At 34.8% G+C, this 26,401-nt stretch overlaps 2 protein-coding genes across 6 annotated transcripts in view; one reads left to right on the top strand and one right to left on the bottom strand.

Moving 5' to 3' along the window:
- Positions 1-703: 703 nt before the first annotated feature.
- Positions 704-12,739, top strand: LOC148233099 (uncharacterized). Of its 4 annotated transcripts, none has more exons than XM_088189104.1 (5): positions 704-1,039; positions 4,624-4,770; positions 4,849-4,926; positions 5,079-5,162; positions 8,273-12,739. In XM_088189104.1, the coding sequence occupies exons 1-5, from the start codon at positions 872-874 to the stop codon at positions 12,299-12,301; spliced, it is 4,506 nt and encodes a 1,501-aa protein (XP_088045230.1). In that variant the 5' UTR covers positions 704-871; the 3' UTR covers positions 12,302-12,739. The 4 variants fall into 4 exon arrangements, with proteins under 4 accessions (XP_088045230.1, XP_088045232.1, XP_088045233.1 ...); XM_088189106.1 differs by having other exon boundaries at positions 5,389-10,708; XM_088189107.1 differs by lacking the exon at positions 704-1,039 and adding an exon at positions 1,054-1,266 and having other exon boundaries at positions 5,389-10,708.
- A 6,335-nt stretch (positions 12,740-19,074) lies between these two features.
- Positions 19,075-26,401, bottom strand: part of Tob (Transducer of ERBB2) — a 51,684-nt gene continuing 44,357 nt past the window's right edge. For both annotated transcript variants that reach the window (XM_088189110.1, XM_088189109.1), the window contains 2 exons: positions 22,483-23,222; positions 19,075-20,605 (listed from right to left, as the gene is read on the bottom strand). In XM_088189110.1, the coding sequence (XP_088045236.1) occupies positions 20,308-20,605; positions 22,483-23,153 (969 nt within the window). In that variant the 5' untranslated portion in view covers positions 23,154-23,222 and the 3' untranslated portion in view covers positions 19,075-20,307. The remainder of the gene's footprint in view (positions 20,606-22,482; positions 23,223-26,401) is intronic.

The following is a 26,401-nucleotide window of genomic DNA, read 5'->3' as shown; positions in this document are numbered from 1 at the left end:
CATAAATATATTTTATATTTAAGGAATGATTTTTCAACTAAACGTTTCCTAGAAATTCTATTCCATTGTTCTTTTACTATATAAACTTTCATTATCGCGTTGAACAGATCAGGCATCGATTCACTTACTCGGTGTTAGAAACAGAGTAACGATGCTGTACTTTTAAAAACGAGCGTGTTTTATATATTTTTTAAAATTCATTGTTTAATATTGCTCGAAATTAACCGAGGATAAGTAAATGGCGCCCTCCTTTGGAGTTGTATAATATGGGATTTAATAGTTTTTGAGGGCGCAATTACTATTGTAGTTCTAGTCAGTTTTATATAAAGGTGATCCAACTTCAATTTCCGATTTTTTTCCGAGCCTGTTCAGCTATTATTTTTTAAAATGGTAGCTATTAAAAAAACGAGTTCTTAACATTGTTAAAAAATGTACTTCTGTATTCACGTTAATCTACTTGATTCTGATTTTTTATAAAAACTATACTTATGCTTATTTTTTTATAATTTTTTGATGATATCTTTTTGACGTATATTTATCGCCTCTTTAAATTTGCCGCCCGGCGTCGCCGCACTCGGCGTATCGTACGCGTTCGTCGACGGAATAAAAACACGGAACAATTGAATTATTTATTTGAATAAAATGGCGCGAAAGAGCAGCGCTGCTGGTGGCTCGTCGACCTCGCGTCGTCCAGCCGGCTCGAGAGTGCGCATGCGCGCGCGCGGCCGGCGCGGCGGTCCGGTGGTCGCGCATGCTCGCGCGCCAGGACTGCCGTCTGTGAGCTCAGCAGCTCACCACCATACGCGACTGTCGTCGTGACCGGCGCCATCTTGCGTCGTTGGAAGATCCAGAGAGCGGAACGACGAGCGGAATGGGAGCGGCCGCGGCCGGCGCCGTCGGAGGCCCCGCGGCGCCCGGGGGCTCCGGCGCCCTGTGCCGCCTGTGCCTGTCGGCGCGCGGCGACACGCGCCCCATCTTCTCTCAAGCGTCCGCCGGGTCCCGCCTCAAGGAGAGGATCCTCGCTTGCGTCCACGTCCAGGCGAGTCCATCTCCGCGAAGGTCGTATCGATCCGACGAGCAGCGTGACCTTCGCTCGTTTCGTAACCGCGCCGCGTCGCGCCGTACCGCACCGAACCGCACCGCTTTTATCGTCCCCGCCTTCGCAACGTCGCGTCGTCAGATTTCACGATGACCTTCGTCCGTCTCGGGCGCGGCGGCGTTGCCGCTTCACGCCGAGCTCCGCAGGACTCCAACATGGCGCCTCGCGTGCGTTTTATGGCCAAAACTTCGAACGAGCGTCCATCTTGAGATCAGCTCCGCGTAATGGCTGACCCATTTTCGCATACGCATGTTCAACTATACCTTCATGCGCGTTGGATGAATGTATTGCGTGAGCTTGTATGTGCGCCACATTGCCGTTTTCTATCAATATGCGCCATTTTGAGTCTTTTTCATATTCTTTTAAATGAATGTACAGTTTTCAGGTTAGTTCAGTCAGGTTAGCGGTTCCTTATCTTTAAACGTTATAATAATCTCTTCTATGGTCATAAAATCTCCTTTCTGTGCCTTCTTTATCTACGGATGCAGGAAATTGGCATATGCACTTCGGCAACACATCGGTATCGCTTATTCCAAAAAACACATGTGAGCCGGTGCGTTATCGTGGAGCAAAATTCAATGCTACTCCCCATCAACTCATGCTTATTGACCGTACAACCTGGTGGTAAGAATTCATAGTAAACTATACCACCATAATCATAGTAAACCTAGACATTAAATCGAACTCGATATGCCTTTTTTGATCTTGGCTCTTCAGAGAGTTCACTACACGCCTGTGATTCGTCACTTGAGCAATTCTGGCTTAATTGCATTAATTTTTCCACATTTTCATATTTACTAGATGAACTCCTCCCGTTTCTTCATCTTTGACGTCTTTGCAGCTGTACAATTTTTAATCCATTCTTTTGGACATAGCATCCCTATAAAAAACACCACTTCATTGCATTATTCCATTTATAACGCATAATTGAGTGCACATTCTTTGTTCCATCATTTTTAAAATAAAAATCATAAACCAAGAGCGTGCAAATTACAAAAATTGTTATTTGTCATACTTCACCTTTCTCGTTGAATAAGTGCTCTGACTGAGCAGAAAGAAACTGATGCTATAATGTTAAAACCTATTAATTCAGTCAATAATTTTATGTTTAATTTTGTTATTAATATCATGTATCATTTGGTAGATCTTGCTTTTAATTTCAAAAATCACTTTTTCGTCGTTGCTCATATATTACCTAGTTGCTCATAGCATCACCCCTGTCTACGAGCATGCTTTTGTTGCGGAGAGTAGATGTATATTTGTTGTAGTGTAGATTATGATTTTCCTCATACTAATCCATTGTACACTTTTAAACAAATTTATTTTAAATGTATTTGATTGATATATAAACATAATATTAAGCATGACATTTATACATACCAGTCAAGTCAAAATTGCATGCTACAATCAAATACGAAAAAAACAAATAAAAAATGTCTCAAACGTAGTATTTACGTAAGATCCACAGCAGGATGTCTACAGTTTTAAGGTGTGAACGAGTCAATTGAAACGCTCAAATTCTTGCATGCTCTATATTCAAGAATAGCTACACCTCCATTTTCTACTTCTTACTTTATTCATTTTTATAAGTCAATCATTTCTCTATAACCTGAGTGCATAACTTAGGGGCCTAAGACTTCCAAGAAACAGACACTCATTCTGTATTCCGAATGAACGTACTACAAGAATTTGTAGTTTCTTAATAGTGTTATTCTCACCAGATCAGAATGATGAATTATAATTATGATTTTCATATTCCTTAAATTATATGAATACACTTTTCAGCTTTGTTATGATGACGTTTCCATATAATGTTGATAGCTCCGTTCTCATATATTATGCATTATGATTCACTGAATAAAACTGATCCATCACAATATTTTTTAATTAAACACATTTAAAATGATCATTTTCAGTTCGTTCTGTATAAAGTTGTACGTACATTGATGGTTTTTGACTTATTTTAAGATAAAACTGATTTATAATTTTCAGATTAATATAAAAACCCATTTTCATTTTTTCAAATTACACATATTTTTGAAGATTTTTTAAAATTAAAACTCATTGGTGTAGCTTTTATCGAGAATTTTATATCAAACAAAAATATATTTGATTTTCAATTAAATTATTGTCCATCTGATGACCAATTCCATCTACTGGCTGACACATGTTCAATTATTTGTTTATGCAAGATTCAGTCAACACGTTGCATGTAAATTCATCCCATTGACTCATATAGACTGATGGCGTTTTGTGAATCAATGTGAACATTTAAATGGCTGACCCATTTTCGTAATTATCGAGTTATGTGTGTGTACAATTAAAATTTAGAGCTTTGTTTTGATGAAAGTATATTCAGGCCGTTTTCGTTACATATGCATTTTGATTGATTCCATTCTCTGATTTATTATCATTTAAATTCCCAGGATATATTATAGGCATTTTTACTTGTTTTGTTTCTGTGGAGTGCTCTGTATAACAGTGCTATTAGTGTGAATATGACTCATTTACTGAGATTAATCAGTTATTTTTGTTTAGTATGTTCATTTATTCGCTGTATGAAGCTGGTGCTATTTTCTTACCCATTATGTTGTACATACATTTTTATTTTTCCTTGTCAAGTATTATTACCTATATTCAGCGCTTGACTAGATTTAATTTAAATTTCATACGTATTGAATTGCTCTATATAGCAAACAACTCTGAACCGTATAGGAATATTGAGAAAACCTAGAAGCTTATTTTAACGAGTATGAGTATAATTGTATAAAAAATTGGTATATTTTAGAATAATTGTTTTTATTTTATATTAAACTGAAGTAATATTCAAATCACATTTTTTTAAGGTACAGTTACACTATTATACAATTTTAACAGTGATATTTATAATTAATGAGAATAAACAAAAATAATGATATTCTTTCTAGAACGAAATCATGTAATTCCAAGTCTTCAAAATACAGAATGACTTTTCATTACAAGAATGACTTGGTATATTTGAAAATATGACCCATTTGTCTATGAATACATCGTTTGAAATATATGTACTGCTCAATTGAAACAAAAATGTACTTTGTTGACTTGTATTCTCATACATCCATAACAAAAAATTGATCATTATGAATCACTACATTCATAAATCATGAAAAAACACTGCAGCAAGTCGAACCGTGCACATTTTTATAGAAAACTTGGTCGACCTGCTTTGGGAAGTGGGAGGAAACGTGGCTGTAAAGTGGCACAAGGTCTTGAGGCGAACTAAACCGTTGTCAGCTACCTGATCTACAACTTTTGGTAGCATCAGAACAGAAACTGGTACCCACCTGGTTCTGCATCTTTGCATTTTTATCATAAATAATATTCGGTCTTATCTAGTAGATGTATAGAAACTTCATAATATTATGATGCATAGCACAAAATACACTTTGGTCTTGGTACTCATGAACGCTAGACGCTAGATAACCTTGTTGATCCCTTTCATTCAGCTTAGTCATCAATTGTAATGATGTATTTTTAATTTACAGATCGACGAGGATGACGGTCTGCCAGCGCAGATATGCAAAAAGTGCATCGGCAATGTCAACAATTGGCACGTATTTAAGAAGATTTGCGAAGAGTCGCAGGCCAAGCTGCGCGACTGGGCCAACGGCGATGTCACCGCCGATCAGCTGGTGAGTAATGCGAGAAATATGTGTGTGTTATGATGCGATTTACTTATTAATTTGAATTTTATTCAATTGCTATTTCAGGAGGTTAAGATTAAAAAAGAGCCTACTTCCGAAGAGGAGGACTTTGCGATCGATGCTTCGTACCCCGGAGTCGAATCGGTAATAATATTTTATATTTTAAGAAAGACTTAGGTAATCATATAGTCGGGGTCAAGTTAAATGTTTTCAGTCTATAGAAATCTACTTGATTAACTTATCAATGCTTTTTTTGTTCTTTTCGGCTATGGTTATATTGATTGTTAATATTTTAGATCGAGGAGAACGCTCGAGACAAACTACAACCCGAAGGACCTCCAATATTAGCGTCTTTGGGCCTCGCCCCCAGAAATGAGAAGGTGAATATGATTATTTTATTCTTCACACTTTGGTTATTGTCCCTTTGTATCCATAACCTTCTATGGTACCAATATAGCTTGATAACACTTGAGCATTTACTTACCGTAACTATCGTTTACATCTACACTAACATTAGCGTTTGACGGTTCGATATGATGTTATTTAGAGATATGTATCAGTTGCTTTGATACACCAGCCGAGTGCGTTATTTTGTTTGGCCCACAGAGCAACACAGATCCGCGTGCCGATTGGGATCGGGTTGTTGCCATTCAGGCGCTCATTGACAGAGACGAGAGTGTGGAGGCGAGCGATGTCGAAGAGAATGACGCCGTCGACGAGTCTGACGATAACAGCGACACCGACCAAGATTTAGTTTCCGTGCAGGACGATGACGACAACAGCGAACGATCCGAGTATAAATCTAAGGATGGCTACGTGAAATGGTCTAAGAAACCGATCGGAGATACGATTCCGGATTCTTTGAAAAGGAAGTTCATGTCCGGTTGCAACGGAGAGGCAGCTAATGCGCAGACGCCGATTCAAGCCTGGTCGTGCCTAATCACAGATTCCATGATTAATACTATCGTTTATTATACCAACGAGTATATTGAGAAAAAATATCCAGCCATCACAGGCGATCAGCAAGAGAATGCTACTAATATAATCGAGATAAAAGCGTTGTTTGGTATTTTGTATCTGTTCGGAATAATGCGACCGGCTTTTTATAATACGTCTGAGATGTGGTGGGCGGATGGGTGTGGCTTAGGAGTCGTACAGATGGCCATGAGCTTGGATCGTTTCAGATTTTTATTGAAGTGTTTGCGATTCGATCAGCAGCAAGACGACGAAGAGTTAAATAAAGATAAATTACAACTTATAAGGAAAGTCTTAGATGATTTCACTAATAATTGTAAAGAATCATACACTTTTGGGAGTTGTGGTGTGGTCGACGAAAAGTTTGAGCCGTTTGAGGGACCTTGTCCTTTTCGCAAGTCGTTAAAATCAGACACCGCTTCGAAGAACGGCATTAAAATGTATATGTTAGTTGAGTCGGATACGTTTTATGTAAGTAACGTCGAGATTTGCACGAATTATCATAAAATGGAGGAACACATTAAGAACTATGCCAAAGCTGAGACTATCAAACGACTATTAGCTCATTTGAAAGGCAGCGGAATGACGATTGTAACAACGCCTTCCGTAACGACATTCAATCTAGCGAATAATCTTAAGAAAGAATTAGGATTATATTGCGTTGGCGGTATATCGTCGAAATCTAAAGAAGTACCATTAAATTTTCATTCTGACAATAACAAAACTGGTACTGCATTATTCGGATTCACCGAAACGATGGTTCTAGTTTCGTATATCCAGCCTAAGAGAAAGGCATGTATGGTTGTGTCGACTCGTCAAGATCACTTTAACACTCGAAAGATGCACAGGATCGGTTCAATCCCAGAGACTGTAATTTGGTATAAGCAGCGTAAAGGAGCACCTCGTGTGGCTTCGACTTTAGCGGCCGCTTACACAACCGCCAAGAGATGCAACCGCTGGCCTTTAGCCATATTCTTCACTTTGTTGGATATTGCAGCTATAAACGCTCAAGTTATTTGGTTATCTAACCGTGCTCAAGGCGATGTTGTATTCAGAAGGAACTTCATAAGGAGCTTGGCTTTGGAGCTGATGAACGATCATATCAAAGCGAATAATGCAGCCGAAGAGAGGCCCTTGTTTGAGCTTGATCCATTGCTGGCCGTTAGAGGAGGACCTATTAAGAATGTCGTTTCTAGTGACGCATTGGCTAGAAGGCATAGAAGGTGTAAGTTGTGCGCTCGTACAGCCGATCGTAAGACTAGAGCGTACTGCTTATCGTGCAGTACGCCGGTATGCAAAGAACATTATAAGCCATTGTGCATTTGTTGTGCTTTGAAGTTTTAAATTTGTTTTTATGATACACTCAAATATTTTTGGTTTTGGTATTCTAAATTTTGTCACTGAATAGTCAGTCATAAATGATTTTTAATGTTCTATAAAGTAGCAGTCCAATACATATTATATAATGTTTTCAAGGTAAAGTAAAACAATTAACTGAAGATTGAGTGAATTATAGTTTTTTTTTGTATGAATATTGTGATGTGAATATAATTTAGTTATTTGTTATGATTTAAAAAATATATTTCTCTTTTAAGTTAGTTTGAGTGTGTTAGTTAAATGTTATAATGTTTACTTATATAATAATTTCCTCTTTTTTGTATTTTTTACATGAAATAAATTTGTATAACCATTTTGATCTATTTTATTTGATAATCTTGATTATATATTTTCCGCAGTAAGATATAATATAAATAAAAACTAACACTTGTTAGCATAGATACGTTTTATCTACATTACAATATAATATTTTCATTATAATTAGTGTACAAACGAGTTTTAGTATTTTTTTTCACATATTGAGTTTCCATATTTTTTTCATTTCATGTAAACTTTTGGAGGCGGTTTCTAAACCTCTTAACCGGTAATAATGCCTAAAGGCGTAATTGTATTTCATACACAACGAGCATGATGTAAAAAGTGTTTTCAATAGGAGGGACGAATTTTGTCATACCTTATATCATTACAAGAGCCAGTGCGTGGCTGTACTGTGTTGAATTTTATAGTTATCTGCTCTGTTGTCTATTTTATGATGGACACATTTAACTTTTAAATTTTGAAGAACTTTTAAATTTGATAAATTTAACTGCTTGTTCAGTATCAACTATATTTAATTACATAATAATAAGTGACTGGCTATTTTGCAAGTTTCTTTTCTTTTCAAGTTTTCATTTAGCAGTGTTTGCAATTCATTGACTTATTTTTTTGGAGTCATTCAAATGGTTCAAGTGTTGTGAGCATCACACTCACCAAAAGTTGAATAAATCGATTATTGCTATTGATATTGCATTTCAAAACAATTTTAAACTGAACTAAACAATTTTAAAAAACTTAAAAATGTTTCCTGATTGAAAAAAAAACTAAATAAACCTCATTTGTACACCATATAAAACGGTTCATTAGAAATGCTTGTTCATGTACAAAAAAGTAACTGTTTTTCTTTTAATTATTTTATTAGGAGAGTGATGAAGAAAACTATTACGGAAATGAGGCATCGCCAGCTGAGAAGGCGGCCGTCGGCAAAGAAAACGTGGGGCATCGTACCGTCGCCGTCGAGCAGTTGGCCTCAAAGGACTGCTTGGTCTGCGGCCGAGCTTATCGCTATTCACACAACGCGCGTCGACACGAACGCGTCGCTCACGCCTACGACCGCTACACCAACACTATCGATCCTTCTACAGTTTGCATAAAGAATACCCCGTTCAAAACCAAAACCAATACTGAAAACGATATAATCAAAAACAACTACAGAAAGCCCTCTCAAGAGGGAGATTATCTCACGAACTACAATCAAGCTGAGATTTTAAAATCTTTATTAACTGCTAAAATGGAGAATGAAACATCCGATTCCGATTCACGGTCCGATAGTTCTGAATCTGTGGCTTCCGACGAACCTGATATTTCATCGTATCAAGTCGAAACGATTCTATCGGTTCCCAAGAATTATTCAGATGATTCGTCGGACGATGAGAACGATCACGAAATGGGAATGAGAGGCGGCATCGGATCTGAAGTGGAAGTCAATATAAATTCAGAATTAGATATTAATAGAATAATCGGAATCGAAGAAGAAGATGACGATGAACCAATAGACGGGCAGCAACCTGAACTAATCGAAGATGTACCTCCCATTGCTGATAATGTAGAAGTTGATAACATTTCTGAAATCGACAGACCGACAGTTCCCGATTGCGATAGTAAATTGGAGAGCGAAGAAGAGAGTCAAGATGAGGACGACGATGACATGCAAGTACCTTTAGTGCCCATTATCGAAATAAATGAAAATCCATTGCGTCATGACTTAGACGAAAGCGGCGACGATGAGTCCGATAACGAATCTTGCGAACGGATCGAGACCTCCGTCGTCGATAGCCTTCACAATGAGTTGATCACCATTACGCCTGCACAAAAAGTGTTTATCGAGAAACACAGAGATTTAATTGAACAAATCAATACCATGAAGTGCAAATGCTGTGATAAAAACTTTCCCAGGCGGAAGGCCGTCATCCAGCATTTACAGAAGAACGGTCGTAAAATTCCAAAACACACTTGCTACACTTGCGTCATACCTTTCTCTCATATCGGCGCTCTCTTATCTCACATGCGATACAACTGCTGCAACGATACGTGGAAGTTGATATACAGAGAAGGCGGTATACCGGACAATATGGTCATTGACGATAACGCCGATATGATCGATAACATTGACGAAAATTTAAAATCTCAGTATAAAGATATCTTAAATGCAAGAACGTACGTCTGTAAATTATGCTCGGCAAAGTATCGTCTGAAGCAGTTTATCATGAAACATATTTTTGACGCACATGAAAGTGCAGCTACTCAAGTGCAACCGCTGACATGTTTCCATTGCAAATATAAGTTTATGGACAATAGGCTGTGGAAGAAACATTTGAGGAACGGAGAGTGTACGGTGTTGATTGATTGCGATATGTGCTCGGCGAAGTTTGAATCTATGAAAGATTTCAATGATCACGCTATCGCCGATCACGCTGACGATTTTGTAAATCAAGAAAAAGAATTCCGTATCACAGATGGACGACCGACCAATTGTCCTATATGCGCTAAGAATCTATCTAATTACCATAATTTGGTGAAACATTTAAAAATGGTTCACAACGAAGAGAAACCTCACTTGTGCCAGTATTGTGACACCAGATTTGAACAGATCTCTGAATTAAATCACCATATTTATATCGATCACGATGATAAGTTTCCTAACGGTGACGATATGGAATACAACGATAAGGATGAAGTGACGGTTTATAATTATTCTTGCACCGAATGCGATGCAGTTTTTGAGTCAGTGGAATTGTGGACCGAGCATCAGATAAGCGTTCATCATCATGTCGCTTACGAGTGTGATCGGTGTGAAAAGAAATTCTGGGATGAGATGGAGCTGGAGGAGCATAAAGCTGTTCATTTTAAAAATAAGATTTATAAATGCACTCATTGTTCGAATTCATTCAGCTCGTCCCAGAATCTCGCCGAGCATATGACACAGTATCATAGGTTATCTTCGGCGCCTGACAGGTCTTATGAGTCACAATTCTATTGCGAGATTTGCATTAGATCGTTTAAGAGTAGGCAAGCGTTTTCAAATCATATGCGGATCCATGCTAAGGTTCCGACTACTAATCGCCGAGCCGGAGAAATAAAACGATCGATGTCTGATTCACCGCACCAGAACAAAGCGGTGCGTATTCAATCCCAGAACAATAAAGTCATCCGACACGTCGACCCCGCTCCATATTCATGTGATATATGCGGGAAAGGATTTTTGCATAAGAAGAACATTTGGAAACACAAAAAGATGCTACATCCCGAAGTCGTGAATAAGACGAAAGAAGTTTCTAATCTTAGAAACGTGTCCACAGAAGAAGAAGATTACACAAATGACGATCAACGCCTTTCCATTCCGCAATTTGATAGTTTTGCTGCTATGTACGATCAACCAGAGAATAGTGGATCCGAAGGTGCCTTGCTTTATCAGTGTGACCTGTGTGATAAACGGTTCGCTGTTAAGAGTAGCATTTGGAAGCATAAGCGAGTCAAACATGGCGTGATGAATCCGCAGCAAGACCTGCCCATAAAGACGGAGATAAAGACTGAACCGGTCAAAGAGAAGGAAAATGCTCGTTTAATACCCTTACCTACCAGCTGCACCATATGTAAGATAGTTTTCAACGATAAGAGAGCGTATTATCGTCATAGGAAAATGATGCACAGCAATAGAAACCAATCAAACTCATCGTCAGATCATTTGGAGAATCAAGTTAAAGATACAGTAATACTTAATGGCAAATCGCAGAAAAAACTATCGGCGCACAGAATGCAGAATTCAAGCGATGAAGATGACGTACCTCACCATCAGAACCATCGCAGAGAAGTCAAATATCCATGTGATACTTGCGGAAAAAATTTCCACGAAGCCGTAACTTTACAGAATCACACATGCCTTCAGCGCACTCCTATCGCTGAAACATACGAATGCGAAATCTGCAATAAGAGTTATACGTCAATATCGGCGTTGAAGAGTCACAGGGGCTGGCATCTCCGATCGCCGGATGGAAGAGCGGCGTTCAGCAATTCTGGCTTATGGATGCCTCAGAATAAAGTTACTAATAAAGTCAGCAAACATGAGGTAATTGAGTCGTTGCGATTAAAAGCGCCGGCACAAAAAGAAATATCACCATTGCATATTAAGAGGAAGCTGCCTCCGGATGTGCAGGTCACACTGCTGAAGAAGAGAAAAGATAACGAAGATGTATCGATAACACCAGTTCAGAGTGTGATATCTCAAGTTGATCCTATTGTACGTCAATTAGCTATTAAAGAAGAGCGATATTGTGAGCCCTGCGCTAAGACGTTTACGAAGAAGGCTGCTTATCAGCGGCACATTGAAGAAGTGCATAAGCATAGCAACGTAGTATGCCCCATATGTAAGAAGAGCTTTACTAGAAAATCGACTCTTCTCGTTCACATGAGGAAGCACGATACTGGCAATATATCGGAACCGCCGGACATGGACGAGAGCGACGATGACGATGATATGGATGAAGATATTCCCGATATTAAACCACCGATTTATAGATGCGAGATTTGTAATATGCAGCATACTTCATCTAAATCGTTGAGACGGCATAGATTGAAGTACCACGGTGGAAGCGTACAGAGACCGCAAGCTCCTAGAAGCGACGACAGGACTATTAAACAAGGCGTTGTCAAGGAATATAAATGTGGATTATGCGAAGATGAATTCGATACTGAGATGCAAGTCTTGAGTCATTCTCATTATCAGTGCACATTTTGCGGATTATACTTCTCGCAGAATCAGAACTTGATGGCGCATACGAAGACACGCCACTCCGACAAGAGCCACACGATAATTCCGTGCAACAAGTGCAATCGTCTCTACATGAACAAGAAGAGTCTACAAAAACACATAGAACTGGTCCACAGTAGTTAAGCTGTAAAAATCGATTTGACTGATGTATTATATATAATAATGTGAATAGTTTAGTGTTTTAATGTCGAATGCCAAAAGTACTAATTTTTGTAATGTAATGATTATGAATGTAGGCACACGCGTCTTTGCCAATCCATTTTTTTATTTGTATGTAAATCAATGTTGTGTGTATACATAAAACGATATGTAGTTTAATGTTTGTTTTTTAAATTTTATTGATATGGCACAGCATAGCGTTAAATCTATCGTAATCACTAGTACTCTGTGTCGGTCGTCAGTATCATTCCAAGTTGTGTATTGTTTTTTCTTTTTTAATTTTTATTTTTATATAAAATATTTATTGATTTTTATCATGTAAGTTTTAATTTCGATGCACATTTCTTGAGCTATGTTACCATTTTTTACTTTTTTTAAAATATTACTTTAGTACAAAAAGTACTTTTTTTAATGTACGCAATTTACGTTTTAAATTCAATATAAATTAACTTGTAGGCTAACTGTAATATTTTTATTGATTTTCTTAAAAAAATAATTTGAGTTAATTTTTGTATCATTTGAGTCCGTATCTTTGATGCTACTAATACACACAATTTAATATGTTAATTAATTTCAATATTGCAAAATACATGTCTCCAAATATGTTATTGTTAATACTTCTACAAATATATTAATGGAGCAGTTTTATAGCATCGAGGATGCGGATTCTAGTCTTCATTTATATTCTTACATATACAGTGTATATCTAAAATTAATGTTTGTCTTTATTAGCTTTAATAATTTTTAGTTTAATGACATTTTTTAAAATACGGCTACAATAGTTTTGTAATTGCTGTATTTAGTTTTTAGCATCATCAGGTTTACAGGGATACTTAATCTGTTTATTTATTTATCTTTTTTTTTTAAATAAAAAAACATTCTTTCTCATTAATTATTCTTAGGTTAATGTAATTATTGAATAATAAAAAATATATTGTATAGTATTTTTTATTATTATTACCATTTGGGATAAACTTTATATAAATTCTGTGATGTATTACGATTGTAAAAATACACATTCACATGAGAGTTTGAGTTGTATTTTTTTCTGGCGTATAAAGCTTAACTTACCTGAATTTGAATTGCGTATTTTTAAATAAAAATAGTTCCTGAAGTATTATTATTTACTATTTGTTAAAAATTATGATAGTGATGAAAACAGGAAGGTTAAATAATGTTTTCTTGTTATTATATATTAATTATTATTATTATTAAAAATAAAATGTATATATAACATACATCGTTTTTTATTGTTTTTTTTTAAATTTAATTTTCATTTTTATTTTAAAAATCTCGGACGTCATCATTGAAAAAACACACTTTATGAATGCACAAAACATTTTAATATAAACTTAAAAATTTTCGTACAACAATATGAAAAATTATAGACTATTTTTTAATTTAATATAAACGGGATGGGAAGTCCGTTCTCACTATATAAATTCATTTTTTCATATATATTAAATATATATAACCACCCAAATTTTAATCCTACGTATTTGATATACTCATCGTAGTAATAATCATATAATAATAATACAATAATGAATTATAATCTATGTATATAATTATATAAAATTAAATAACATTTCATCTACAGATGACCATCAGCAGATTTAAAAATTTTAAAAATTTTCGACGCTGATTTATTTTTATTTATTTTATTTTTGTGATCATCTTGATTCGAAGTAGGGGTGGGGGTAACATCTAGAAAGTTAGAGCGCACCTTTAATAGTAATTTGCGCGAATTATAAACGCTACAATGAAAATACTTTTTTTATATCTGAATATATAAATATAGATGTATTTTATATATAATATATATCTTACTATCTCTTAAGAGGAGAGTATATTTTTCTTTTTTATATCATTCACATAATAAAGTGATACATATGAATATTACTATTTTTTTAATTCCTAGCTACATACACCAAGAAATGTTTTATTTATTAATTATTACTTTTTTTTGGAAAAATATTTTGTAATAATAACACATTTTAAAAAATTTGCTTTAACAAAGCGGACCTATGCAAAATTATCTATTGATTCACACAGAGATTTCATTAAAACGTCTTGTCTAATTTGTCTAAATATACGTATAATAATGTTATTAAGCGGATCGTGCTTACGGAACAACATTCTGTTTTTATGTATTCACAATTTTTATTTATTTAAAAACGAAAACACATTAGACTATGTATTTTTTTTATTTATTTTTAATGATTTTTCCGTATATTGTCTAAGTACAAACTATCTCGTCAACACTAGTAAAAGAGTGAACTTCTAAAGAAATTTAATTTTAAATTAGATAATGGGAAGCAACGAAATTTGTGAGTCAACGTACATCTCTGTGTTTTACATTATCAAAAAATTAACTATAAAACAATCAGTTAAATGCTATTTATTGCGTTTTTTGCGCGTCGTAAACATTCTATGATTCATCACAGAATTTGAAACGTTCCGAGGATTTTTTTCTCTAAGAAGACGTACAACTAAAACGTTCTGTGTTAAATATAAATTACACTAAAATTAAGTGATACGATTACACTAAACTCTCCATAAGCGTAATTCAAATACAAATTTTACACGTATATAAATATATTATATGTTATGTAAAAATAACGATGAGTTTTGAATTATATAATTGCCCTTTGGGTATGTAATTTTACATTCATAGAGTATAAAGTATAAACTTTTCACATTCATCAGAGTAGTAAAATATTTATTTTAATATATTTATAATATTTTTTTCAAAAGACAAAATTTTACAATATGACATCTATTACGTTTACGTTTACTTCTACGTTTATATAAAATATTTTAAAAAGGGCAATCGATTTTCTTTTTTGTAGTTTTAAAATTATAATAAAAAACATATACACACAAAAATGATCATCACTGAATAGTGAAATAATATCATGATCAATACTATTCTAACATATTTTTTTATAATATACACGAATGAAAAAAATACTTTCACAATAATAATCTTTACAATATCATATATATAGAAAAAGGTAAAAAAATATTCTTTTCAAATCGCTTAGATATCGATTATGAAGCTATGAAAACGTTCCTAGATGAGAACTATTTCTTCAGGATATCGGTATCTGCTCTTCGTTCGTTACACTGAAAATTTTACACACCGTTACATTACATTACAAATGGACTGTCGTTCGATCACGTTTTAAATAAAATCAAATATAACATGTCCAAAATGTTAATTACAGAGTTCGTTAACTTAGTTCTAACACCACATATAATTTATTTTATAATCAGATACCGTGATTTATAATACAGGATGTCACATACGAGATCACAAGGTAAGAAAATGTTTTAAAATTGACATAGTTATATTTGAGGCTATGTCATAAATGACCTTAATAAAAATAACGTTCGCTTTCTTAACCCATTCATCGCCATTTGCCCGCCCGCGGGGGCTTAGTTTTTACGGCCTAAATAAAGCGAATTAATTTCGGTTTCTTTACAATGACATATTATGATTTTTTAAAACTAACGAATTTTGGAAAAATCGACATTTTTCATTAATTTTAATATATTCGATAGCGCGTGTATAAAAATGTGGGGCGATTATGTGATTTTAAATGCAATATAATCATTGAACATAATAACTTTACACAATGACTGATCTGTAGTTTTTTAATCAAAAACTCATTGGTTGCTAAAATTAAATCATCGGATTTCTCCCGAATATATGATATATACTTAGTATATATTTTTTATATTTAGATTGCATGCCAAAATGACTTGGCAATGAAAGGGCTAAAAATTAAATTATATAAAATAGCATATCAATCTGTTTTTAACCACCATGAACTTTTTATTTTTGTTATAAATTATAAAAATACAATTTGAAAATGTCTAAATAAATATAAACTATGCTTTTGTCGATTATCACTATACAGGTTGATAAAATCATAAGGTCCCTTTTATAACTCTCGTAAAATTGCTATTTTTTGTAATGTATGCAAAAAAGTTAGTAATCTAGCAATTATATTATGTCTGATAGTTTTACGAGATAGACCTCTACAGCTAGATAGATGATCCACTCATGCCCGTTTTACTACTACTAGTATATTTATTTTCAACAGTCAATACACAAAAACATCGTAACTCTGAATTTTCTGCCCTGTAATTGGTCGATCTCCCTGAGACGGTACCGGTATATGGAAGTACACAGGGCAATATTGGTTTATTATTCTCGAAGTACGGTTGTCGAGATTATTATCTTATCGCTTCTTTTCGTTTTATTTATTATAATCATCGCATTACTATACATGTATTTTTTTAATTTTCCAGATAATAAATTACACTTATGTGGTACACAAGTAGTACCATCGGCAATTATGTGTTAATGTTTTCTTGCCCCAAATTCTTCTCTTATTCTCATTTAAATTGAAGGAAGTGGATATTTTAAATCAAAATTATTAAAAAATATATATATGTTGGTTTAGAACTAAGCTATCGATACAATAAAATGGTCGCACATACATATATAATACATACATTTGGACAATGCTTTGAAAAATCAATTTCATGTCTGTATTAAAAATAATATCACAAATACAAACACAAACCCAGATCATCACTAAATATGTGAATCGGTGATGTTCCGGGTCATTCCGTATTACATCGGTGACTCGCTACGCTCCGCCACCACAGCCAGTGCGTTTCAAGATTAAGTATACAAAACGAGATCATCGAATCGACTTTAGGGGATTCGCTCCTCGCATCAAGCTGCCGTCGCGGAGAGGGGCGAATCCCCATATCGGGGCAGAGCCCCGCTCGTTCGGTTCTGCCCCTCCCAGAAAATCCTGATGTAGCTTTATCGAAACTTACGACACTATATACCCTTAAAATCGATAACGTTACTTTAAATACGTTCCATATAATATATTTATTAATATAATAATATATAACACTGATTACTAATGAGAAGGTACATTTATTGCGTACAATTTTATTCTGGATTATTTTATAATATTTATTTATTTTGGAATTTTGCACGTGATCCAGACACAATATACAAAATTCGACACTTAGTGTCTAAAAATTACGTTAAAAATATGAAAAAATATATTTGCTTTAGCCACTAGGTATACGAGAGAATCAAAAATGTTCGTACGACATCAATATATTTTATATTATTTTTTTATTATTATAAATTAATTTAATTGGAAATAATATATAAGAAAGGAAATACTACACCAAAATGTTTTTTGGAGAGACAGGGATTATGCGGACGATTCAGGTACGTCGAAGTGACACACGTCAAAATGACACGTTGGTTTTAGTCATTTTTTTAAAATATTTTAATAAGAAATATTAGTTAATATATATTTAGTAACGTTAAAGCGTTTATTTTTGTATTTTATTTTTTCAAATTCAGTGAAAAACACTACAAGTCGCCACAAAAATATTTTTACACAGTAAAAAAATAACGTTGATCAAGTAGTTAATTATTTATTTATATTTTTTTTAATAATAATTATTTATATTAATAATATCGAATATTCCAATAATTGAAACGCTGATCTTAATTTTATTAAATTAACTTATTTTATATATGTTAGATATATTAATACAAAAAATGAGTTTTGAGCTGGAGTGGAGGTGGGAGTGGGAGTGGGTCTTTTGCAACAAACGCAATATACAATTCAATGCCAACTGAATGTGCATAATCCCTAATTAAGTCTCGTTTTATTAGCAAGCTCGTCGAATCCTCGCCGTTCGAACTTTGAACGCTGGACTGCAGAATCCGACCTTTTCAAGGTAACGAAGTAGACTTTAGATAGATTTGGTCGTCGTTGCGACGCTTTTTAGAAGGTTTCATTTAATAATAGATACTATCCCTTCGCAAACGATCAACTAAGATGCCATAAAACATAAGCACCCACGAATAAATACTGACTTTGTTTCAGATATCAGTATCAGGGTTTAATGTAGTAGTTTATTTTCTCTCTCTACATATTGTATATGCACATGTTGTGTGTATGTATAATGTATTCAATATTTATAAATGAGTTATAGTATTTTTTCCATCTTAAAACACAGTTTTGCTGGTTTGAAATATTGTATACGTAATATGTGTGAATAAGTTGACAATTCAAAAATATAGGTTGAGATTTTGTGCAAAATACATTTATGAAACGATGTTTAAGGTTGTTTAAAAAATCATTGGTGAATCGAAACAAAATTATTTATTCACAGCATAGACATACCAATTTCATACATATCGAGTTGTCAACTTATTCACGCTCACCACGGATATACTAGCAAGCACTAATGCGCAACAGTGCGACGTGTAACAGTCAGCGCATACAAATAGATATTGTAACAAATTATTTAAAATAAATAACGACGACGATTGGCGGTACGCACCAACGTTTATCGATCAGTTTGATCACATGGACGTAATATATCGAATCTGCCGCGTAGTCGTGTAAAAATAGTATATATGGCGTTACATTCTTGACTAGTTTAATTTAACATATGGATTATTAGTCCTTAATGTATCTGGAAAAAACATGTAGCATAACATATGAACAATAAACTGTCTCAGATGACACAGAAAAGCCACAAGTCACGCAATGGAAAAAATATACAAACTCATTTATAAATATGTGTAAAATTATAGGATTAGAATCGAGAAGGATGTGTTTTAAAAAGTTGAGGTTTTTAGGGCGTGTGTTGAGAAATAAATAAAAATAACAAAATTGTAACAAAATTAAAAATTTCATATATTTACGGAATAAAAAATTACACCATTTGAATGGTATCGTCGCGTATTAATTATTAATATAATAATAATATATTAAAAATAAAAAAAATCTGTGAAAAAATAAAATATATATAATCATAATAAAGAAATCCGTACAATCTAAATACAAAAAGTTTAGGTGTTTGTGGGAGGGTCGCTGGCGCCCTCCGGTGCACCCTAAAGCTACGAATATTAAACTAGGGTCGCGGCCCCGGACCGGAACCGGACCGGTCGCGTTCCGGGCAGAGCCTGTGATATGCGCGCGGGATAAACAACCCCGACTAGAGTCACTCTGCGCCGGCGGGGATCTTATTCCATCATTTCCATCATATGTACAAAGAATTAATCATAACATATCATTTTGTCACTTATTCAATATCAGGAAGTTGCAAGAGTATTATTTTATTAAACACCATTGTGAAACAACTGTTAATGTTATGTGTCACGTAATAATGAGTGGGATGCCGGATGTAGTTATTGGAGAGTCATTAACCAGACATAAACTTGAAGTATATGGGTTGATGCTGCAAAAGACATATCATAACTAAAGTGGAGTTGGGAATTCTAGTATGGTTGTCCGCAATGTGTATTGTACAAGTAAAATTATCTAGTCCTTCAAATATGTAGAAGAGGTTGTGAATTTTCCACTAAACCATACCACTCTCAGAAGTCATCAAAACAGCCAGTTGAGAGATGCTCAATATGTAAAGAATTGTGGGTAGCTCTTCACTGAAAGGACAAAAAAAGGCTGCAGTAATCATAATGAAGTGACTTTGGGTCAAGATCTTCATCAATGATGCATCGACAAAGAAGACGAAAGGATTATTGTCGAAAAAACAAGAGTGAGATACTAGTGATAAGTGAGATAAAAAATATGTTTCGCCCTACAAAATTGACGAATTCCAATAACGAGAGGTATGGAAGGTAACGCATATTATTAGATCCTCTAACTATCTGATATTGAACAAATACAAATTAGTTTATTTATCTTTTTTAGTACTATCTACCACCGATGTAGACGCTTCATTCTGTATGTGAATCCTTTTTGTTCTTTATATATCTAAAATGTTACATCATATATGTATATATTTTTTTATGTATGTATGCACTAGTGAAAGCCGGTGAAAAAATAAATGACACATTTCCATCAGAAGGGATGCGAGAACATCGGCGATGGCGAACGCTGCGTTTAGTTGGCCAGCAGAAGGGGTTGGTAACGGGGCGCGAGGTCCGTCGGAGGCGCCCACGCCCTATCAGACGGGGGCGCAGTCTGCGGTGGCCCGCCGGGGAACCGCGTCCCCGCGCTCCCCACCGCTCCGGGGCCTGCTTCGCGGTTCTCGTTGAACCGGACCCCTCCGTACGGCGGCGGGAAAGGCGCTCCTGGGAAGTAGCATGGTGCTTCGGCTGGAGACAGCGCTCTTCCGCTGTTCTGCTGCTGCTGAAGGGCTCGTTGTTTGATGTAGTTGGAGAATTCAGTGGGAGACATTCTGAAAAGTAATAAGTGAGCGATTAGCAATCGATAGAGATTTGGAAGATCTATACTCTAGTTGTTCTAAGAATGTATTATTATATCATCGGTGAAAGTGAATTGTTTTAGTTCATGTTGCTCATCTGGAAATTTTGTTATGCCTAAATGACGCAAATCTTTGTTTCTCGTTAACGCACAGTAGGCGCACGACTTGTTTTCAAAGAATGGCTCGCTAAAGACTGTAAACAGTCTCATATAATGTGTTAAACAAAAAAAAAGATAAGTACGGATATCTAAACAAATCAAAAAAACTATAATTGAGATGATAAATTCATATAATATTATGTATTTAAAACATCATATCATAAAAATTTTATAGTGGATACATCACTCACTAATATTTAGAGACACGTATTTTGATCAAATTTATGATTAATGCTAAATATATTCTACAATTTATAATGGATGCTAAAATTCGCGTTTTTTTCACAAAAATTAGAAAAAAATAGATGCTCAAAATACATGCCTTTTTTATGTACATACTGTACATCAATTTTTCATCTTTTTGTTACAATGATTAAATAAATACATTATTTTTGAGCGCTGATGTATTTTTTTAGTTTTGTTTTTATTCTGATAGTCATATTTTCTTTCATGAATTAAAAATATATTTTTAATAATATTTAATATGACTATGTGTAAAAAATATTATACAAAATTGTCATTAGTTATTTCTAAAATGTTGATTTCGATAGCAATAGAAAATGTATCATGTCACAAATTAATTACCAGCACGATAGACGAGTGGTGTAAGTCAGTGACTATTACCTGTAAGACCTGGGCTCGAATTTCACATGGATCATAGTGTTTTTAAATTTCAAATGTGTCTGGGAGATTGAAATAATTAATTATTAATAATCATAAATCCAAATAGTTTTTCCTAGATTTTCCTAATCTAACAATAAGTGATTAATAAGTAAAATAAAATAGAACTAGGTCGTTTATGGTGAGTAGATGTCTCACTATTTACTTAGTAGTTAATTGTAATTTACCTCGTTATAATTCATGTTGCAATGAAAGATTTAATATAAATAGAACCTGTTATTTTAATTATCACAGTAATATCTTAAGTTAAAATATAAATTATTTCTATCGAAATCTACTGAATATATCTAATATACAACGATTCTGTTTACACGAGTTTTAGTCAGATTTTAATCTAACTTTTCTAAGGAATCGATCTTGAAAAAACTGAAAGTAGATAGTTTAAAAACGTTTTTAACTTAAAATAAAAATATGATAAAAAAATAATAATATATAAAATAGGCTCACATTTATTAACCAGAATAATTGAAATATATCTTATTCTTGCGGTCAGTTTTATGATTTTTTAATCACAGCAACTTTATTATAGTGAAAACTAAGATATAAAAAATTGATTAGAATAAAAAAAAATATTCTTGCCAGAAAAAATACTAATGATCATTTTGAAATTAGTAGAAATTAGTAGACATGTATTTTTATGTAGCGATTTCATGCTAAAAATTGTTCTTCTTCAATTAAAAAAAATCATAATTATAAGTTCAAAACCTAGCTTTAAACAACGAATATAACATTATATTTGAGTATTTAGTCAAAGCTATAGCGTTAGAAAACGACGAACTTTGCAGAAAATTGTTCGATTCTTTAGTTATATTTTTTTACGTCTGAGATTAAGAAAGTAATTCTTAGAGTTTTGGATAACTTCTGGCTATCCATTATTTCATTATTGAACGAAAATATTTTGCTAAAGGAAGTCTGAATCTTGGCATCATTTTTTTCATTGAACTTTGCCAAGTGTATTAGGCGTTGAATGGCAATCTATTTTAGTATTGATTAAATTATTGATAAATGTACCTGTTAGCACGTTTGCTGGTGGTTTTCAATTTGGTGCTGCCGAACTTGGTCTGTGCGAACGTTGCCGTAGTGAAGGTGAGCGGTTGCGTGGCTCTCGGCAGGAACGGCGGCGGAGCTGGTCCTGGAGATCCTCGGAAGGCCAGCGCCACTGGCGGCGCCGGCGGAGGAACGGGAGCCGGAGAACCTCCCAAAGACGCCGAAGCTCTAGGGGACAGACTTAGAGCTCCCAGTCCACCGCTGACCGCCTCTATGGGACGGAAGCATTGCGCTTCCGGGTTGAAGGTTCTCGTCACTTCACGATCCGCGCACCTGTCCTCCTGCTGTTCCTCGCTGAACAACACCTTCACCACACCCTTTTCACCTATTCTGTAGCTGACCTCTCCCGGATCGACCCACACGGCCAACTCTGGCGGAAGATTCTCCAGGACGTCTCTGACCGGAACGCCTGACTCTTTGGAGGCCCGCTGCAGCACGGAGTCCAAAGGCTCTCCCGTCTTGAGGCATCGAAATGCGGACCCCTTGAACGGGGTCTCCGGGTACCAGTGACCTCGGAACTTGTCCTTGAGTGCTTTCTCTAGTTCCTCACCGAAGATGTTCACTCGGCGTCTGGGGAGCTTATTGTACAGGTACGATATTACGAAGTTGAGCGCCACTTGTACTTCGATATGCATTTTGTTTAACTTCTAGCTTATATTATGGTAATGGTTTGAACTCAGTTTCACGGGCGGCGTGGATTGAACCTGTGGACAAACAAAACTTGGAATTAATAAAGTTTAAGTAGATATGCTTTCGGTTTTAATTATATATGAACGGTACTTGAAATGTAAAGATACGAGGCTAATTAAAATGGAAGCGAATATTTTTAATAAGTTAATAACAATGACGTTTACGTGATGTAATAATCTCACCAAACGCGAGAATTTTCAGTGATTCGTTTATCATGTGTAAAAGAAGAAACTGACTTTATAAACAGGAAAAATAATTTAAGTGTCCTTCATGATGGATAAATAAGTATTTCAGAAAAATGAGTCAATCGGAAAATAAGCTTCCGGACCTTGTGTAATATTTTCCGAGTATGTTGACTATATAAGCAGTTGTAAAAATCAAAGTTTAATACCCCCAAGTATTGACACAATACGCCCCCGCAATTGTAACCACCAGATTTGGGTTTGTGAAGGCGATACGCGTCACTGTGCTATCATAGTATTGTTTGTTATTGTTAGTATTATTTTCATTCAAGCGAAGAGAGCGTGAGTTCTATTTTTATTAGTTCTAGGAACAAGGTCTCCGGGACATAGTCAGCTGTGAGGAAGAGGTCGATTAGGCGACCTTATCTGGCGATGATTGTTATTAGGCCAATGCAGAATGTTTGTATAATATTTTAAATTCATATTGTCTTAAAAACACATTAAGTGCAGATTTTTAGCTACTTTTAAATTTTAATTGAGTTGAATAACAATAGTATCACAGTTTTTATTTATCACAAAATTCCTGCAATATATTCTGGGATACAAATCTCTATAGTCACGTCTACGCGTATATCTAAAGTATGTCACTTCTTCAAACCCGAAGATAACTCACTGATTTAAATTGTTTTATCGTCTCTCAAATAGACGAATAAAAATAGGCAACAGTTTTCGACTCAATTTTAACGAAATTATAATTTATCTGTGTTTTTATTAAAAAGGTTTTGAGCTGACACATAAGAGCCAAAAGCATCTGATATAATCAATACATATTTAAACATATTCAGGCCAAAAATATAATAATTTTAATTACTCGATTTATATTTGAGAGTGGGTGAGAGGGGTTAATGGTTAATTTAGAGAGCCTAAAAATAATAAATTACTTTTAACAATACAATAATAAACTACCTAAAGTAACAAAAAAGAGCTGTACCAAACAATTAAAAATTAGCATTAACAATGAATATAGAAATAGTGCGGGACACCCAAAATTGCACAATAACCACAAAATTTGAAAAGCTATTATCAATCACTCATTACCGCAGCCAATTAAATTCAACCTTTCATATGAGTCACTCCGAAGATGATTCATTCAATATAAATTGCCATTGTTCTTTTGGCACGCCATAATATTCACATCTAGAGCAGCGTTTTCTGATAGGTGTCAACATTTTAGGGTGTGGAAGATAACGCGATTATTTTCCAATTATTTTAGTCAGGGATTCATGTACTTACACTTAATAAAATCGAGAAATTATGACAAGATCACGATTTCTTCGCATCACTAGTTGATGCAAACCACGAGAAAACTAACAAATACATCTGAAAGAACGATTGCCATTCGATACACCAGCGAAGACTTACTGTTCAACTCCACCGCATAATACTGACATCTACATTACTCTTTATGTGTATATGGTAAGCTATATATATTTCTGAAAATATTCTGATTTCAGCTTTACCGGCGTATATCTGAAAAGTCACACCCTTCGGCCTTAAAATCCAAAATAAACAACCATTATTTATAACAAATATATGAAAAATAGTATCTCGCATGAAAACCATGCGATATAAATTTGTATTTATTTGTTGTACATCTTCTATTGCAACATGACAGGCGTAAGCCAAATGCGTTACAGCAAAGTAAACAAAATGAACTGAAATCAATGTTGATAAATCAACAGTAATATATGCTACTATGGTCGACCTAGCTCGACTTATTTAAATTATTCGTCACAATACTTATCGCTAAGATTAGTAAAATCTAATTTGTGATCGGTATTATATATTCAATATTAATCAATAATTCCGATCTCAAGATACGATAAATTAGATTAATTTTTATTGCATTAAAATATTTCTCAAATTTTGAATAGTAATGATAATAATAAGTTTATGGATATCATTTACCTTATGTCAGATGGATATCTTGACGAATTACAGGCAAATTCAACACGAAACGCGTGAATTCCGTACTCCCACCCTTTATTTACAGACAGTGACAAGACCCATGCTCTTAATTATTTCTTAATTGATCTTCTTAAACAGTCATAAACAGTAAATTATCTCAATATATGAGTTTGTGGAGTTGTCCCCTAATACTTGTATATTTTGCATATTTACAAAATTAAGGAAATGTATCTTGTAAACACCCAAAACCTGATGAATGAAGTTGCTATCAAAAATTGCTATCGATCCGCCCGGTGTCATGGTGGACTTGCGGCCGATCGATACCACCCGGTATAGACACTCGGGAAGTTCAGGGCACGTCGCTCTAGTAAGCTCAGCTGAATCCGAATTTACGGGGAAACTTTTTGCGCTGTTAACCCCTCTCTCAGCTGTTCGCTCTGGGTGGGTAGGAGGTTTGTCGGCGTGGCGATGGAGGCAACACCCACCACGGCCGCTGGAAAGTATCGATTTGGAATTCATGGCAGTGTGCGAACTTTACAGTGTCTAAAGTCGAACTCGGAAGAGTGCTGGGTCAACTTTTGGTACAGATAAGAAAAAAATATAAAATATTAAGGCATCAAACTGCTGATTCAGGAGCTGTAGATATCAAGACCAAGCAAATAAGAATGGCTGTGTTAATTAAATAAGCCTAAAAACTCATCTACCAGAATCTTCAATTCGCATTTAGTTCCATATGCTTCTATCTATTTATCTTTGTCATAAACACACATACAACTCAAATAAATGTTCCGTTTACACAGCAACCGACGCAGGACTCCTGCGAGTATTAATACCCGGCGGGCTGGTATCAGGTTATAAATACTGGTTACCAAAACCAGACCTCTAAGTGCGAGCAAAGCCCAAGGCTCCCGAGCGGTGGTGGTGTTTCATTTTTCAGCTGTGTTTGTGGCAACCGTTCGATACGTTCGACTCGATGCTTGGTTGCCATTTTTACTATTTCATGCCTCCTGTATAACCACAATAACATTTGCGGTACAACCTTT

This window comes from Plectrocnemia conspersa, unplaced genomic scaffold (assembly GCF_051122295.1).
Source record: "Plectrocnemia conspersa isolate PC_06_02 unplaced genomic scaffold, ASM5112229v1 ptg000008l, whole genome shotgun sequence".
In the NCBI taxonomy this organism is placed as follows: Eukaryota; Metazoa; Arthropoda; class Insecta; order Trichoptera; family Polycentropodidae; genus Plectrocnemia; species Plectrocnemia conspersa.
Note: the sequence above shows the minus strand (reverse complement) of the source record. Positions and strands in the feature narration are given on the sequence as shown.

Excerpts from the sequence above, each read along its gene's own strand:
- LOC148233099 (XM_088189104.1), top strand. The coding sequence starts at position 872 with ATGGGAGCGGCCGCGGCCGGCGCCGTCGGAGGCCCCGCGGCGCCCGGG. Across the intron at positions 1,040-4,623 it reads TCGCTTGCGTCCACGTCCAG|ATCGACGAGGATGACGGTCT; the intron begins GCGAGTCCATCT and ends TTTAATTTACAG. Across the intron at positions 4,771-4,848 it reads ATGTCACCGCCGATCAGCTG|GAGGTTAAGATTAAAAAAGA; the intron begins GTGAGTAATGCG and ends TTGCTATTTCAG.